This window comes from Gymnoscopelus braueri (assembly GCF_963280865.1).
Source record: "Gymnoscopelus braueri genome assembly, chromosome: 22".
Lineage (NCBI taxonomy): Eukaryota > Metazoa > Chordata > Actinopteri > Myctophiformes > Myctophidae > Gymnoscopelus > Gymnoscopelus braueri.
The window spans coordinates 135001-152341 of NC_137624.1; the positions used below are offsets into that span (position 1 = coordinate 135001).

Genomic DNA, 17341 nt, shown 5'->3' on the forward strand with positions numbered 1-17341 from the left:
TTGTACTTTTACTCCACTACATTTATTTGAAAACTTTAGTTACTAGTTACTTTGTAGATTTAGATTATTATCACAAAATATACATTACCCACTTCAGCCCTATATACATTTCGACCATTTGAAAATAGCAGATCTACAAGCTCACAATGCGTCGTGTTGCGTCAAGTATATTTTGAATTCAAGACGTTTACTTGTAACTCTTTTTTGCAGTATTGATACTTTTACTTAAGTAAAACATTTGAGTACATTTTCCACCACTGACTGTGACTTAGGCTATTAAAAAATATCCAACCTGCAAGCTCACAACGTATTGTGATGTGACGCGTTGTGAGCTTGTAGATCGGTTATTTTCGACACATTTTGGAATAATTTCAACGCAAATCTTGTCTTATGGGGGTCCCTGGCACAAAATCTCTTCAGATGGGGGTCCACAGCCAAAATATATACATTCGGGGGTCCTTGACATGAAAATGTTCTTGAGGGTCCTTGAGGGAGGTCCCAGCAAAATGAGTTAATAACAGCATCAAGATCACACCAACTGGTTCGAACCGGTCGGCAGGGAGTGTAAACGTTAATGACTTAATAGCGTGTGTATTGTTCTCTGTGCGTGTGCGTGTGTGTTGTGTATGGTTGTGCGTTGCAGGCCCAGTTTCCGTCGTACCAACTGGTTTGGACCGGTGGGCAGGGAGTGCAAGCTGGTGATGGAGAAGGTGGGCGTGGCCGACCTCAGCCCGTTTGGAAAGTTCATCGTTAAGGGAGCCGACAGCCACAAACTGTTGGACCGACTGTTCGCTAACAACATGCCCAAAGTATGTTATTTTACATCCTATTATTAATACTAACATGCCTAAAGTATGTTATTTTATAAAGTATTATTAATAATAATATGCCTAAAGTATGTTATTGTATATTGTATTATTAACAATAAAATGCCTAAAGCAGTAGTTTTCAAAAAATGTCAATCCAACGACCCCCAAATTGATATATATTTGGCCGCGACCACCATCTGAAAATATTTCTGAGAAGATTTGTGCTAAATAACAAAAAAATATTGAAAGTTTTTCAAACACAAAAAGCAGCAGATGCGTGTGAAAGTGAAATCAATATCAATAGACTGTATTCAATTAAATCAATGATTTTAAGTCTGTTTTAACTGTAATTTAAAATATATGATTTTTGCAGCTTTCAAACAATCATGCAAATGTATTAATGTCACAAAATTAACCATGTAACTCAATTACGTTATGACAGTACACTCATCAATGGTCTGTTCAAACCAGTGTTGTGTTTTCGTGTCATCTTCAGGTGGGCTTGACCAACATCAGCCACATGTTGACCCCCAGTGGGCGGGTCTACGCAGAGGTCACCATCACCCAGCTGTCACCCGGAGAGTTCCTGCTCATCACAGGAAGTGGCTCCGAGCTTCACGACCTCAGGTGACCAGTGGCACCGCCTGTGCACCAACAGACCAAGTGTTCCAATGGATCCAACGCTCTTGTTAATACTTTTCATTGGTTCAATATTTATAAAACACACTTAACAACTTTTACATTCACATTCACTTTACATTTTTTGTTTCTAAAATAGCAAAAATAGCCGATCTACAAGCTCACAACACAAAAATAACCGTTCTACAAGCTCAGTTATTTGCCGGACCCAGGGGGTCTGGCTTACATGAGGCTTTGTACCTGTTTTCTCCATACATGGGCATGGTCACTTTGTCCTTAGGCCCCAGCCATAAAAGTCTGTCTCCCTTTCGTCCATACATGGGCATGTTTTGTACCTGTTTTCTCCATACATGGGCAAAAAACAGGTTTTGGTCACTTTGTCCTTAGGCCCCAGCCATAAAAGTCTTTCCCCTTTTTCGTCCATACATGGGCATGTTTTGTACCTGTTTTCTCCATACATGGGCAAAAAACAGGTTTTGGTCACTTTGTCCTTAGGCCCCAGCCATAAAAGTCTGTCCCCCTTTCGTCCATACATGGGCATAGACACAGGCTGACACGTCATGTGAAGTCTGGGTCTGGCAGAACCAGGTCTTCTGGTCTTGTTACAGCTACATAAGGATGAAGTAAGGCATTCAATTTACAAAAGAAAAAACGGAAATGATGCAATATTGAGATTCAAGGCTTCTGCCCGACAGTAACAATATGAGACATCTATCTACAAATGCACAAAATCTCTGGTATCTGTCCCCCACGTATCCAAACAACCGACCGACCGACTGACCCACCCACTTCAACCTCGGCGTGTGTGTCACTGAGGATTGGAGGAAGTGATGTTCCCAGTGGGAACAGCGGTCAGCGGTTGTCCAGTACTGTCTGTGTCCCTTTTATGCCCATATATGGAGATCCCTGATGTCATCAATTTAATGCCATAGTACTGATTGTATAGACTGGCCATGGTACTGAGACAACAGGTACAGTGGGTACTGCATAACCATCATCAGCTTAGTAAGTGTATAATCATATCTTTGTACATGCTTGTCAAAAGCATGAAACACAAAAGGCCTGACAGCTTATTTCCATTGTGGGTCCATTGGGTGTGCATGTGTGTGTTGTGTAAGCAGTGTGTTTCAGTAAGTGTGTATTTTATGTAAGCAGTGTAGATTGATGTAATCTGTTTGGCTAAAGGCAGGTACACACTGCAGGATATTTGGTCCGATTATGCTGTCGGCGACCTTTTTGGCGCTCGCCGACAAAACCTCCCGATCTGACGCAGATCGGCCTTTGATCGGCGAGATAATGCTCGCTGTGTGCGAAAGGCTCTGCGAGACGATCTGGCCGCGATCATCCGCTCTGTGACGGCTTTCCGACCGTTTTCAAATAACTACCAGGTTAGTTATTCGGCTATGTCGCCGACTAGACATCTCACAGTATCATACAGTATGAAAGGGGTCTGCGAGGAGATCAGTGCCACAGCCAATGAGAGCACATTACAGCAGCAACCATGGCTAGGAGAGGATCAATGGACCTGACCAAACAGCAACAAACAGACCCTCTCCTGCAATATTACCGTCCAGTCCTGTTTTAAGTTAAACATTATAAAACTGAATGAGAGAGAGAGTGCGAGCGTGAGCTGTGTGTGTGTGTGTGTGTGTGTGTGTGTGTGTGTGTGTGTGTGTGTGTGTGTGTGTGTGTGTGTGTGTGTGTGTGTGTGTGTGTGTGTGTGTGTGTGTGTGTGTGTGTGTGTGTGTGTGTGTGTGTAATATGTGTGCGTGAGCAGCGTGTCTGTCACTCGGGAACCCGTGCCTTCTTTTGTTGTTGTTGCCAGATTTTGCCAGAGAAATAAGCAACCAGATCTATGAAAACAAGCCCAACAAAAGCGACAGGCCACATGAGCACTTTTAACCTATATACAAATACATTGGATTTTTGAAAGTAGCCGATCTACAAGCTCACGTTGTAGATAGGCTATTTTCAAAGAAGAACACCTTGGGAAAAAAATGGAAATTGTGGAATATTTTCCAAATCCACACAGATCTTGTATGGGGGTCTGTGGCACAACATATTTTCAGAAGGGGGGAGGTCTGCAGAGTGCAGACACATATTAATTTGGGGGTCCTTGCCATGAAAATGTTTGAAAACAACTGGTTCAAACAACATTAGGACACAAGGCCAAATAAGCAACTAAACTGTCAAGCAACTTTACAGAAAAAACAAGCCCAAAAACAAGCCCAAGAACACTGCTTCTTGACGAGAGAGAGAGAGAGTGAGAGAGAGTGAGAGAGAGAGAGAGAGAGAGAGAGATGCGTATATATCACGGGAGACGTCGATTAAAATGAATTGGAATGAAAACAAATGTATGTATGTATTGGGTCTGACTCTGGATAGCATCCCAGTGAACTATCCTACAGTGTGTAATCCTTGGTCGGGGATCAATCCATAGTGTGAAAACCACAACGATATATGACAGCCGATTTCAAGAAATAAACTCCTGCAATGTGTAATGCTTAACGATCAGATGACTCCCCGACCACTTTAAAAGTCCTACAGTGTGTACCTGCCCTAACACACCAACTGCACACAAAGAGCTTTATTCTCAAGCAATCTAATGCCTCATTATAGCAGTTGGTGGTAAAACCAAACGCCTCTCTGTCTGCACCAATCAAAACGCCCCTCTCTCTGCACCAATCAAAACACCCCTCTGTTTACGCCAATCAAAATGCAATATAACTTGCATCAGTAACTCCCTCACCCACACCATGAAGGTTGGGGTTTTGATGCCACACAGTGACCCCCCGTGGTGATATAAGCAAACTACAGGTCAATGGTTGCATGCTGCAGTTCTGCCCACTTATTTTGATTTGATTGTTTGTTTGTTTTTGACAAAATGTGCAGATACATGATTGATTTATGGATAGATTGTACAAGATATCTTTCAAAAGGATACAATAAAAAAAAAAGATGGAGAACTTATTTCCACTGTGGTGCTTTGGTCACCATGGTTACTGTAAAATATCAGAACCACAATCTGTTTATTGATCCAGGATTTGTACATCAGTGGGTCTCAAACATTTTCATGTCAAGGACCCCCAAATTAATATGCATTTGGCTGCGGACCCCCATAAGGAAATATTTTGTCCCAGGGACCCCATACAAGATTTGTGTTGTTTCACAAATATTCAACATTCAACAAGCGTATCATTGGAGCGCGATGTGAGCTTCTAGATCTGCTATTTTGAAATAGCAGATGTAGGCTTAAAGTGGTTAAACTGATTTTTGATTCTATACAGTATTATTATGATGTTTACCTGGTATCCTATAGTTTCAATGTAAAGATAATTTTTTGATAGTGTATTGTTTAAACTGACACTAGGTTCTTTGTTTACCTGTGATCCTAGTTTACCGAGGCACTATACACTCTCTCTGCATTCTATGTACATTAATACGTGTGTACGTGTTTACCTTGCTTATAGAGCACCAAACTTAGCCCATTCAATCCGGGAACGCATTTCTGTCATTTTAGATTTTTTTTACTATTCAAAAATATCAGATCTACAAGCTCATAGCGCTCATAGCGGTCTAAGAAATCTTAGACCGCTTCATGTCAGGGTCTAAATCACCCTGTCAGGGTTTATTTCTCAATAATGACATGACATTGATTATCTCTTGCATAAGTCATTTGAGATCCAATCTGGGTTAGGGCTATAGGTTACCCAATGGTTAATCTCTCAAGAACAGATTCAGAGCTGCGCTACTGAATCTGTCAGGAGGGTCGTTCAGAACGTGTGAACATTGGCCTACAAGTGGGCGGGCCTTAGATCAGGAAGTAATCCGCGCTTTAACCAATCATGGCCATCACGGCCCGGTCTGACACAAATAGTGCACAGCGCACTTCAAGATTTCATTCAAATTTCTCCTTAATCCTGGTCGCTATACCGCCTCCCCCTTGACAGCCGGGGCGCCTGATGGAGGGGAAGGGAACTGGTTGGAATAACGTGTTCCTTCCACGCGCTACGTCCAACCAGGGAAACTCCCCCCTGTCAGGTGACAAGAAGGTCAGTTGGCTCTCATGCCTGAAGGAAGCATGAGCTCGGCCCTGGCCTCCCTACTGTGGAGAACTGGTGTAGTGCTGGTGTAGGGCTGGTGTAGCGCCCAGGATCACTTAGGAAATTGGCACCGGGTGAAAAAAATGGGTTACAAAAATCGCGGGATAAAAAATGTTAGAAAAAATAAATTCTCCTTAATCCACACAAGTATGTTATATCACCAGCCGATCAAAGAATATGATTTGAAACGCAAGTGACAGATTTTGGTTGAATGAACCACACTCGCTTTGCGACTCGAGCCCCTCTCTCTGGAACACCGACGGTGGCGTTTTTCTCCACCTTCCCGCGACCCCTTTGGGTCGCAGGATAGTGTCACAGAACCCATAGTGTTCCGTGGTGGAAGAAATGGTATCCAGTGGGAATGAAAACATAGGCCTACAATTTACTGTAAAGTGCTGGTTGATATGGATGATAGAGAACCGAAGTGTGACTTCTCTGCCACTAGAGGCCGCTATCCCCCTGACTGAGCCATTTTCTCTATTGAAAATACCTACAGTACCATAGTCTCAAGTTCAACAGCATCGTGTCATATAAGAACTGTGCTCCAAAAATAGACGAATGAGTCTGGCGATGTTACTCATATGGATATGAAGCATCAACTGACGGTGAAAAAGTACTAATTTATCCAAAGAATTATCTGATTTGTTTATTTTTGGAACACAGTTCTGAGTTCTTATCTGACGTGATCTAAGATTTCCCAATGGGATTTTCAATAGAAAAAAATACTTCCGTGACACAGGAATAGCGGGAGTAACGTCAGTACTCTATTGCAGTGGTTCTCAAACCTTTTTATGTCAAGGACCCCCAAAATGATACGTATTTTAGTTTGATCCAGGGACCCCCCATAAGCAAAGATTTGAGTTACAAATGTTCGTTTAAAAAATATATATATATTCAAAGATTTGCACACATTTTCAAAATGTTTCAAAAATAGCAGATCTACAAGCTTGTAGCGCAGCACTCGGTGCCACTCTATGAGCTTGTAGATCTGCTATTTTTGAATAGCCAAAGTATAAAATATGGATAAATGGGTTAAAATGATTCTGAAACTTTATTCATTTTTTTTTATTTATTTTTTTATCCCACGATTTTGTCACCCTATGTTTTACACCCAGTGCCAATTGTCTATGTAATCCTGGGCACTACCTTCCCTCTGCCAACCTAGGGAGGCCAGGGCCGAGCTCATGCCTCCTTCAATGCATGAGAGCCAACTGACCTTCTTGTCACCTGACAGGGGAGAGTTTCCCTGGTTGGACGTAGCGCGTGGAAGGAACACGTTATTGCAACCAGTTCCCTTCCCCTCCATCAGGCGCCCCGGCTGGCCAGGGGGAGGCAGTATAGTGACCAGGATTACTGCATGTTTTTGTGAGGGTACCTACCCTAGGAGACACGGGGAGAACATGCAAACTCCACACAGAAAGGCCCTTTCGCCAACCCCACCTAGGGTATGGGCACTGATGACGCGGAGGAGAGAACACGCCCCCAGCGCCCACAGCGTCCCCTGCGGGAATCGAACCCAGGACCTTCTAGCTGTGAGGCGACAGCGCTACCGACTGCGCCACCGTGCCCCCTGAAACTTTATTCATTAATTTTGATGGGGACCCCCTGGAACCGCCCCAAGGACCCCTGGGGGTCCCCGGACCCCACTTTGAGAACCAATGCTCTATTTGTACACTCTGGATACGAGCGTCTGCTGCTAAACGCCTGAATTGTAATTTGAAATTATTAACCCTTTGATTGAATCACTGTTTCAGGTGGATAGAGAAGGAGGCTGCAGAGGGCGGTTATGACGTGGACATCACTAACGTGACGGAGGACATGGGCGTGCTGGGCGTGGCGGGTCCAAACTCCCGCAACGTCCTGCAGAAGCTAACCGAGGAGGACATGAGCGACGCCGGCTTCAAGTTCCTGCACTGCAAGAGCATCCAGCTGGCTGGAGTTACGCTGAGAGCCATCAGGATCTCCTACACCGGTACGCTACAGTGGTGGACTAAGTACTCACATCTTTGACTTAAGTAAAAGGATCAATACTGCAGTGTAGAAATACTCTGTTACAAGTAAAAGTCCGGTAATCAAAATTGACTTTAGTAAAAGTGCAAAAGTATTGGCATCAAAATATACCTGAAGTTCCAAAAGTAAAAGTACTCATTGTGCAGAATGTCCCATTTCACAAGTTCAAAGTGTATCATTTGAAAATAGCAGATCTACAAGCTCACAATGTGAGCTTTTAGATCTGCTATTTTCAAATGGCCGAAATAAATATATAGGGCTGAAGTGGTTAATGTATGTTTTGTGATAATAATCTAATCTACAAAGTAACTAGTAACTAAAGCTGTCAAATAAATGTAGTGGAGTAAAAGTACAATATGTAGCGGAGTAGTGGTAAAAGTACTGAAAATTGAAAAAATTCCAGCAAAGTAAAAATTCCTCAAAAGTGTACTTAAGTACAGTACTTGAGTAAATGTACTTAGTTACTTTACACCACTGGTATCTGGTTCTCAAGGTAGGCTCCGGAGACCCCCAGAAGTCCTTGAGGGAGTTCCGGGAGCTCCCCAGCAATATTAGTCAAAGGGCTAGAACACTTTGGTAGAGGTTTGGGTTGTGTAGTTACCTTTTGCCATGAGGTAACTTCCAAGGTGGGCAAGAAATCAAAAATAATTGCACCATTGATTAGAAATGTATAATTCAAAATAAGCTCCTCATTGACTTACATTGGCCGGGTTTCCCAAAGAGATGCTGAGTAGGGATGCTGCGTAGGTCCTACGAAGGGTCTACGTGCGTCCACACAGGCTGCGCAGTATACCTTAGCAGGCACGTAAGAGCCGGGTTTTCCTAAAGCGATTTCAGGTCGTGCGTAGCCTACGCAGCTTGCGTAAAAGCCTCCTACACAGCTGGGACCCGGCCAAACCTACGCTCTACCCTCATTAGTAGTAGCTGGTTGTGCACTACGTGCTATCTAAACTGGGAGAGTTTAGATATACATTACATTTACCTTGCAGATGTCACCTCACATATGTCACCTCACATATATATATATATATATATATATATATATATATATATATATATATATATACATATATATATATATATTGAGTGTGTGTGTGTGTGGTATTTTTATCGATCCATTTCACTGCATATATTCGCAGAAGTGTTTAAACTGCTGTGTAGTGTAAGACAGCACTACGTAGGTTACGTAGGCTTCGTCCAGGTGGTCTTACGTGCGTGCTGTTTTCCGAAGCCTGTAGGAAATTGAGAACCTACGACGATGGTGTTTCTCGAAGCCAGTTTAGATAGCACGTAAGGCACAACCAGCTGCTACTAATGAAGATAGTGCGTAGTGGGGCTCTTACGCAGCTTCTAGGCTACGCATGACCTGAAATCGCTTTGGGAAACCCAGCCATTGATTGTATGGTGAAGAAGCTCAGGGGGAGCTCTTTTAGACCATAAACACAAACAAAGCTGATTCTGACCATATAGATCAGGCAGGGGTGGGCAACTTTGATGATGGAGAGGCCCACTATATTTCCACACTCACTCCAGGGGGCCACATTGCATATAAGAGGGCAGACACACCTTATCTCCGTATTTTAACTTTTTTTCGTAATGCTGTACTTTACCATTCTATGTCACACAAAAGTAGCAAAAATAGCAGATCTACAAGCTCAAAACGCATTGCAGTGCGACGTGTTTTGAGCTTGTAGATCGGCTATTTTTGCTATTTTTGTATTGGAATCCACATTTGTTTTTGGTGCTATTTTTGAATTGGAATCCTGAAAAGTAACTTTTCTTTGATTTCAAATGCATTGAGTTATACCTATGTTAACTTTATGAACTTAAATACAAATACATTGGACATACATTACATTACATTACATTACAGTCATTTAGCAGACGCTTTTATCCAAAGCGACTTACAATAAGTGCATTCAACATAGGTAGGGACCGAAACTACTAATCACCAGAAGTCTTAAGTGCATTTTCTGCAAAAACAAGCAACCAAGAGTATACCTAGCGCTAAGGTAAAAGTGCAATATATCAGCTACCTACTTTCTTAAACAGATGAGACAAAATAGCAAAATCAAATGAGCAAGAGCTAAAACAAATAAGTGTATCGACTAAACAAGATCCAATAAAACAATACAACAATAAAACAAGAGTTCGTACAACTAGTTAACAACAAGTAGGCCAGGCAAAGAGGAAGGGTAGTGTTTCCTGAAGAGGTGGGTTTTCAGCCTGCGGCGAAAGATGGGCAGTGACTTTGCTGTCCTGACATCAGTGGGAAGTTCATTCCACCACTGTGGGGCCAGAACAGAAAAAAGTTGTGACCGTGTAGATCGACCAGAAGGACCCTTGAGTGACGAGGCAATCAGTCGCCCGAGGTGGCAGACCGAAGCGGTCGGGCAGGGGTGTAAGCATCGACCATAGCCCGGAGGTAAGAAGGAGCTGTTCCTTTCACAGCCCTATAGGCTAGCACCAGGGTTTTAAACTGAATGCGAGCCGCTACGGGGAGCCAGTGTAGAGAACGGAGAAGGATAGTTGTGTGGGAGAACTTGGGGCGGTTGAACACCAGACGAGCCGCAGCTTTCTGAACAAGCTCCAGAGGTCTCGGGGGCTGGGGACCAGTGGGTCCCCAGCCAAATTAATTAATACCATTACAATCATTTTAACCACTTTATCCATTTATTTATTTATTTATGTTGGCTATTCAAAAAGAGCAGATCTACAAGCTCACAGCGCGTCACTTCGTGCCACGCTGCAAGCTTGTACATCTGGTATTTTTGAATAATTTAGAATTTATCTTCTCTTCTGGGGGTCCCTGGCACAAACCATTTCAGATGGGGGGGTCTGCGTCCAAATACATATCATTTTGGGGCTCCTTGACATGAAAAGGTTTGATAAGCCCAGAACTACACAACCCAAACCTCTATCAAAGTGTCCTTGCCAAATACATATCATTTTGGGTGGTCCTTGACATGAAAAAAGTTTGAGAACCACTGTATAGCAACATAGGTTTTTTCAAAAAACTGTTTTAAGACATTTGTAGAATCCCCCAGAAGCAAGGAAATTCGCTTTAATATAAAAAAATGTGTGTGTGTGTGTGTGTGTGTGTGTGTGTGTGTGTGTGTGTGTGTGTGTGTGTGTGTGTGTGTGTGTGTGTGTGTGTGTGTGTGTGTGTTGTGTGTGTGTGTGTGTGTGTGTGTGTGTAGGTGAGTTGGGGTGGGAGATGTACATTGACCAGAAGAACATGGCCACAGTGTACCAGGCCATCATGGCTGCTGGCCAGGACGAAGGCATCGATAACTTTGGTACCTACGCTATGAACTCTCTGAGACTGGAGAAAGGCTTCAGAGGCTGGGGAGCAGAGGTACACACACACGCACGCACGCACGCACGCACGCACGCACGCACGCACGCACGCACGCACGCACGCACACACACACACACACACACACACACACACACACACACACACACACACACACACACACACACACACACACACACACACACACACACACACACACAACACACACACACACACACACACACACACACACACACACACACACCAAGGTTTACTTCTACTCACTACATCTGAGAGGCAAATATTGTACTTTTACTCCACTACAATTATTTGAAAACTTTAGTTACTAGTTACTTTTCAGATATAAATTATTACATTATAAGACATACTGCACATTAACCACTTTAGCCCTATTTTATACCTAGGCTATTTGAAAATAGCAGATCTACAAGCTCACAATGCGTTGTGAGCTTGTAGATTTGCTATTTTTAAATAGCCTATATATCATCATTTATATCTGAAAACTAACTGGTAACTAAAGTTTTCAAATAATTGTAGTGGAGTAAAAGTACAATATTTGCCTCTGAGATGTAGTGGAGTATAAGTAAAAGTATTGGAAAATAGAAATACTCAAGTAAAGGAAAGTACAAATACCTCAACATTGTACTTAACACATTTGGTGCCAGAGATAACAGAACAGGGTACATCTAGTGCTTGCATTCTTACCGTTTACGCTGCACTGTTTAGGGCTGTAGAATAGATGCCATGACGAGGACGCGGATGTAAACAAAGGCTGCATGCAATATGGTGGAGGGTCCCGACTTCCGACTATTGCCTGGAACAATAATATTTCTAACGCGATCCGCCATTGCAGAGTGATCGCCCATCGAAAACGGCTCGTTTCCACCACGATAAAAAAGATATGGAGATATGAAGCTTTTTCTCAAGGAGTTAAAATGGGAGCGGACGGGAGGTAGGTTTTTTGGCACGGATCCACATCCGTCCTCTCCTTTTTTCAAGCTCCGTGAATCATTCCAAAGTTGCGTTAGAGCGCCCCAATAAATAAATAATTAAATCCCCGGTTTCCCGGTTATGGCACTCAACGAGTGTATTTGCAAAACCGGGAATTCCCGGTACAATGTGTTAAGTACAGTAAGTAATTGTACTTAGTTACTTTCCACCACTGGAAGTGGGTCTGCACCACGGGCGGGACTTGACAAACAGGTCAATTATATGAAAATAGGTGAAGTGCTCCTTTAACTGTAATTTCTTTCTGATCAGATGAACTGTGATGTCAACCCTCTGGAGGCTGGACTGGACTATTTCATTAAACTCAATAAGGTACAACATTCATTGATCTGTATGGTGTACTATAACATTCTAATAATGTTTGACATTCAAGTCTAATAAAACCTATATCTGACCATATTTTATTTATATCTGTCCATATATTATCTATATATCTGTCCATATTTTATATTCTTATATTTAATATTTCTATTTTTGCCATTATTTCGTATATCTTACATTTAATCTGTATATGTTTATTAATATGTTTATATTTTAATATATGTATATGTCAGCCTGTTGACTTCATGGGCAAGGCAGCTCTGCAGTATGTTTATATTTAATATATTGTATTTACAGCCTGTAGACTTTATATTTAATATATTGTGTATATATATATATCAACCTGTAGACTTCATATTTCATATTTTATGTATATTTATATATTTTATATCCTACTAAACCAGTCAGTCACTCACTCAATCTTAACCTGTCTGTCATGGTTCACCTCAGTGGCTTGAGCAATTGATCTGAACTTGCGCACAAGCATTGACCATTAGCATATCTGCACACAACCACAACAACAGTTTTTCACTTTCCCAAAATGTAAGCTGTTCATTAGCGTTTCTGCGATTCGGATTCCGAGCTATGGGATCTGTCGTCATAGTTACAGCACTGCAGTCTATGGGATCGTAACCATTGGCCAGACACTGCCACACAGAGAATGCCAAACACGCGCTGCAAACTTAAAGGACTTTCATTAACCCATAGCTTAGCTCAAACAGCTTAAACATCAACTTCTCATGGTTGTGGGAGAGAGAGAGCACATCCCCGGGTATGGACTAGTATTTATATATTTTATAAATATTTACATATTTTATATATTTACAGCCTGTAGACTTCATAGGCAAGGCAGCTCTGCAGGAGATCAAAGCAGCGGGCATTAAGAGGAAGCTGTGTTATGTCACCATGGAAACCGATGACGTCGACCCCGAGGGCAACGAGACCATCTGGCATAACGGCAAGGTCAGGAAACCCAAACATTTTATTTAATAAAAAAAAAAATTACTGAATTTTTTACATTGAGATCTGCTATTTTCCAAACTTTTTTTTTGTTTTGTTTTATCTCTGGAATATGTTTGAAACATTTTAACAACATAAATCTTGTATGGGGGTCCCTGGCACACATTATTTTCAGATGGGAGTCTGCGGCAAAATACATATTAATTTGGGGGGTCCTTGACATGAAAAAGTTTGAGAACCACTGCTTTGAGAATGTAAGCTTCAGTGGTGGAAAAAGTACTCAAATGTTTTACTTAAGTAAAAGTATCAATACTGCAATGTAGAAGTACTCTGTTACAAGTAAAATAAAAATACTAAAATGTTTGAAAATAACAGATCTACAAGCTCACAACGCGTCGCGATGCGACGCGTTGTGAGCTTGTAGATCGGCTCCGGTAAAGTAAAAGTACCTCAAAATTGTACTTAAGTATAGTACTTGAGTAAATGTACTTAGTTACTTGGTTCTTGACATGAAAAGGTTTGAGAACCACTGCTTTAGGCCATCGCTTGTTAGAGGAGAATTTGAGATTGTAAGCTTTGACCTTTCCGTTTGACCGCCCAGGTGGTGGGGAACACGACCTCGGGATGCTACAGCTACTCCACCCAGCAGAGCTTGGCGTTCTGCTACCTGCCCGTGCAGCTCTCCTCCGTGGGCCAGAAGGTAGAAGTGGAGCTGATGGGGAGAAGGTACCCCAGCATGGTGGTCCAAGAACCTCTGGTCCTCACCGAACCCACCCGGACCCGGCTGCAGAAGAAAGCCAAGAAGAGCACAGCGTAAAAGGAAGCCCCCACATTTGCCTCCGTTGTACGACTGTGTCGCTCGCCAAAAACAACTGATCCGCAAGCTAACAACGCACCGCGTTGTTAGCTTGTAGGTCAGTTGTTTTTGGTGAGCAGCACAATAGGCTCTGTGCACAGCAGCAATATTGGAAAGAAATTTGGCCTCTTCCATACTTCCTGCACAGGTGTTACCAATGATACTAATGAAGGCTCTGTTCCATTCTGGTCAAACAGAGTCAGGGTGCTGATATTGTGCACGTTGGCTCACTGGAAACACTCTGCTACACCAGTGGGTCTCAAAGTGTGGTCCAGGGACCCTCATGGTTCCTCCTTGAGGGGGTTTCAAATGGCCATTTACGGGTGTGTAACTCTGAGAGTGTACAAATGGAACCAAATGGACCCGTAAGCGTCCATTTGGTTCCATTTGTCCACTCTCAGAGTTATGGGGGTCCACTGTGCTACACTAATTGGAACAGAGCCGTAACACATTGAGTGCCAAAAACGGCTGTAGAAGTTTTTTTTAATACAACCGTCGAGTGCCATAGGTGTTTTTTTTGTTTGTTTGTTATTTTCCACAATGGGCGCTCTCACGCAACTTAGGAATGATCCTAGGACCCTGTAAAATGGAGTGGACGGATGTGAATCCAGTCCAAAAACGTCACTTCCGTCCACTCCAATGATAGGATCTTGAGAAAAAGGTCCATATCTCCATATCTTTTTACCGTGGTGAAAACAAACCATTTTCGACGCGCGATCACTCGCAATGGCAGATCACGCTAGAAATATTATTGTTCCAGTCGTTAGACGGGACCCTCGACCATCGCCCTTTGTTTACATCCGGGTCCTCGTGGAGGCAACACCGCCGTAAACGGTAAGAAACGCGGGCACTGGATGTACCCAGTTTTAAAAAACCTCCGGCACCCGATGTGTTAATTAGTATCATTGGTAGAAGGAAGTAAGGAAGAGGCCCAATTTCTTTCCAATATGGCTGCTGTGCATAGAGCCTATTGCAATCATAATTAGCTCGTATCCAGAGAAACTTACAAGTGTGAGATCAGAATAAACAGAGTAAACATTAACTCTAGTCAATAAACAACAAGGTAAATAGTCACATGAGTAGAGTGCAGAGAGACAGTGTAGTGGCGCGAAGAAACTATAGGATACCAGGTAAACAATGAACCTAGCATCTGTCTGAACAACATGCTATCTAAACAACATGCTGTACATTTGAACACCATAGGATACTAGGTAAACAATGAATCTAGCTGCTGTCTAAGCAACATTTAATTAGAATATTTTGTAGACACACCGCAGTGTGTCTACATAGGTGGTGCTCTTCCCCTCCTAGCTGTGCCTTGTATTGACTCCCATAGTGTGAGTTTGCTCACCACCAGTTCTGGGTGCCTGACGCAGTGCTCTGCCAGCCTGATCCTTCTCTCTCTGACCTTGTCTGTGACCCATGCGATGACACCTAGTGCCATTAGTAGCATTCTTGTGTAGAAGCCATCTAGGGTATCCGTCATGATACAATATGTATTGTTTAGTAGCACGAGGACCCATATACACATCTGAGCAGTGCTGGGAGAAGTTATGGACTCATTAGGTAAAAGACTGTTAATCACAAAGTAGCCTATGAGCTCACGAAGTGAGTCAATTCTCTTTTTCTTTTTCTTTTTATTGAAGCCAGTATTGTTACATCAGTATCATGGTAATAGCATCAAATATTGTAATGGGGTATATTAGGCTATTATCCACCACTAGACTTGCCAATAGACTTTTGCCACAGTGTATAAGTTAAGATTGACCTTTAGTGCCCCTATTCTGGGCATGTCATAATGTTCGAACATTCTGCGAACATGGCACATCTACGAGCTCACAACGCGTCTTATTGTGATGCGCTGTGAGCTTGTAAATCTGCTGTTTTACGGCAAAGAGGTGTGGTGTAGAGGGAAGCGAAGAAGGGGACCAAGAATAGACCCCCTGGAGGACCCCAGTATATGTTTTAAGCATTAAGCGCATAACAACTTAATCTACATGTCAAACGGTAAATGGTGTAAAGTGTATCGTGCTTACAGGAGAAAGGGAGTCTCTTAGATGACATGTGAAAAATCATATTTCCGTCTGATCACTTGACTTACTGTTAGGTCATAATATGCACAAGCGCTACAGTATTCATTTGAATGTATTATTATGTCAACAATATCAAATTATGTTGTAGAATGTATTTGCTTTGTAACAATGTTTTTTAAAATGACGATTTCAAATGCTTTTCCAAATAATTATATACCAATTGTAATTTTTCATATTTCCATAATACAAAAATGAGGTGCTACTACACTGGTTGTTGTGTCTTAAAGGGCCAGTGCATAATTACTGCAAGGTGAACACAAGCAAATGCTATTATGTAAAACAATAGCTATCATTAATAGTTTACATACTGCACAAGCTGTTTTTGTAATTCAAAAAAATTATAATAATAATAATAATTTATTTGTAAGAAAATAAGTGTGCATTGAAAGTACTGAATAATTAAAGGTAATGCTCTTGACACCCTTTCTGTATCTCTCTTTATTTTGTACGCCTGTACACAAGCGTGTGTGTGTGTGTGTGTGTGTGTGTGTGTGTGTGTGTGTGTGTGTGTGTGTGTGTGTGTGTGTGTGTGTGCGCGTGCACCGAGTGTGGTGTGTGAATGAAGTATTACCCCACTGCCTTAATTTAACTCTTAAATGCTTTTGTGATTGTTTAGGATCATTTGTAAGCTGGACATGCTTAGACTTCACCTGTAAAAAAAAAAATACATTTTCTTTTGAATTTTTTTAATACATTTTTTTATACATTTCGTGAGCGGGCCTTTATGTTGCTACCCCTCAACTTTGGAATAATCTTACATCACACATTAAGTCAAGCCCGCCTTTTTTCTTTTGCTTTTAGCAGCGTCTGAGGTCGACCGATGGACCGACTGCACATAATGCAGGAGGCAGCAGGACGTTGTGTTATTGAAAACGAATGATTCCAAACTCTGACAATTTGAAAAATAATCACCTGCACGGAATTTATTGACAGAAAGTCATGTCATGTGAGGTGTACTGTTGCTCCAATCCACACCAAGCTTGGTACAAATACTGTTGGCCATCAGAATAGCCACACCAGGTGCCACAGGTCCAAGACCAGTAGCCACGTCAGGGGCCCCTGGGGGCCCAAAGCACACTGTTACCCCAATCTACACCAAACTTGACACAAACACTGTTCAGGGGTCACATGTGCAGGGGTCACGTTAGGGCCCCCTGAACCACAAGCACACTGTTGCTTCAAATTCATACCAAACTTCCCACAAACACTATTCAGGGGTCTGC

General features: G+C 42.3%; 1 protein-coding gene across 1 annotated transcript in view; it reads left to right on the top strand.

Moving 5' to 3' along the window:
* The window catches only part of dmgdh (dimethylglycine dehydrogenase), a 62434-nt gene extending 48088 nt beyond the window's left edge, over nt 1-14346 (top strand). The window contains exons 10-16 of the mRNA XM_080419871.1: nt 644-809; nt 1306-1436; nt 7306-7523; nt 10762-10919; nt 12141-12200; nt 13038-13172; nt 13771-14346. Coding sequence (XP_080275997.1) covers nt 644-809; nt 1306-1436; nt 7306-7523; nt 10762-10919; nt 12141-12200; nt 13038-13172; nt 13771-13986 — 1084 coding nt within the window. The 3' untranslated portion in view covers nt 13987-14346. The remainder of the gene's footprint in view (nt 1-643; nt 810-1305; nt 1437-7305; nt 7524-10761; nt 10920-12140; nt 12201-13037; nt 13173-13770) is intronic.
* Nucleotides 14347-17341: the final 2995 nt, after the last annotated feature.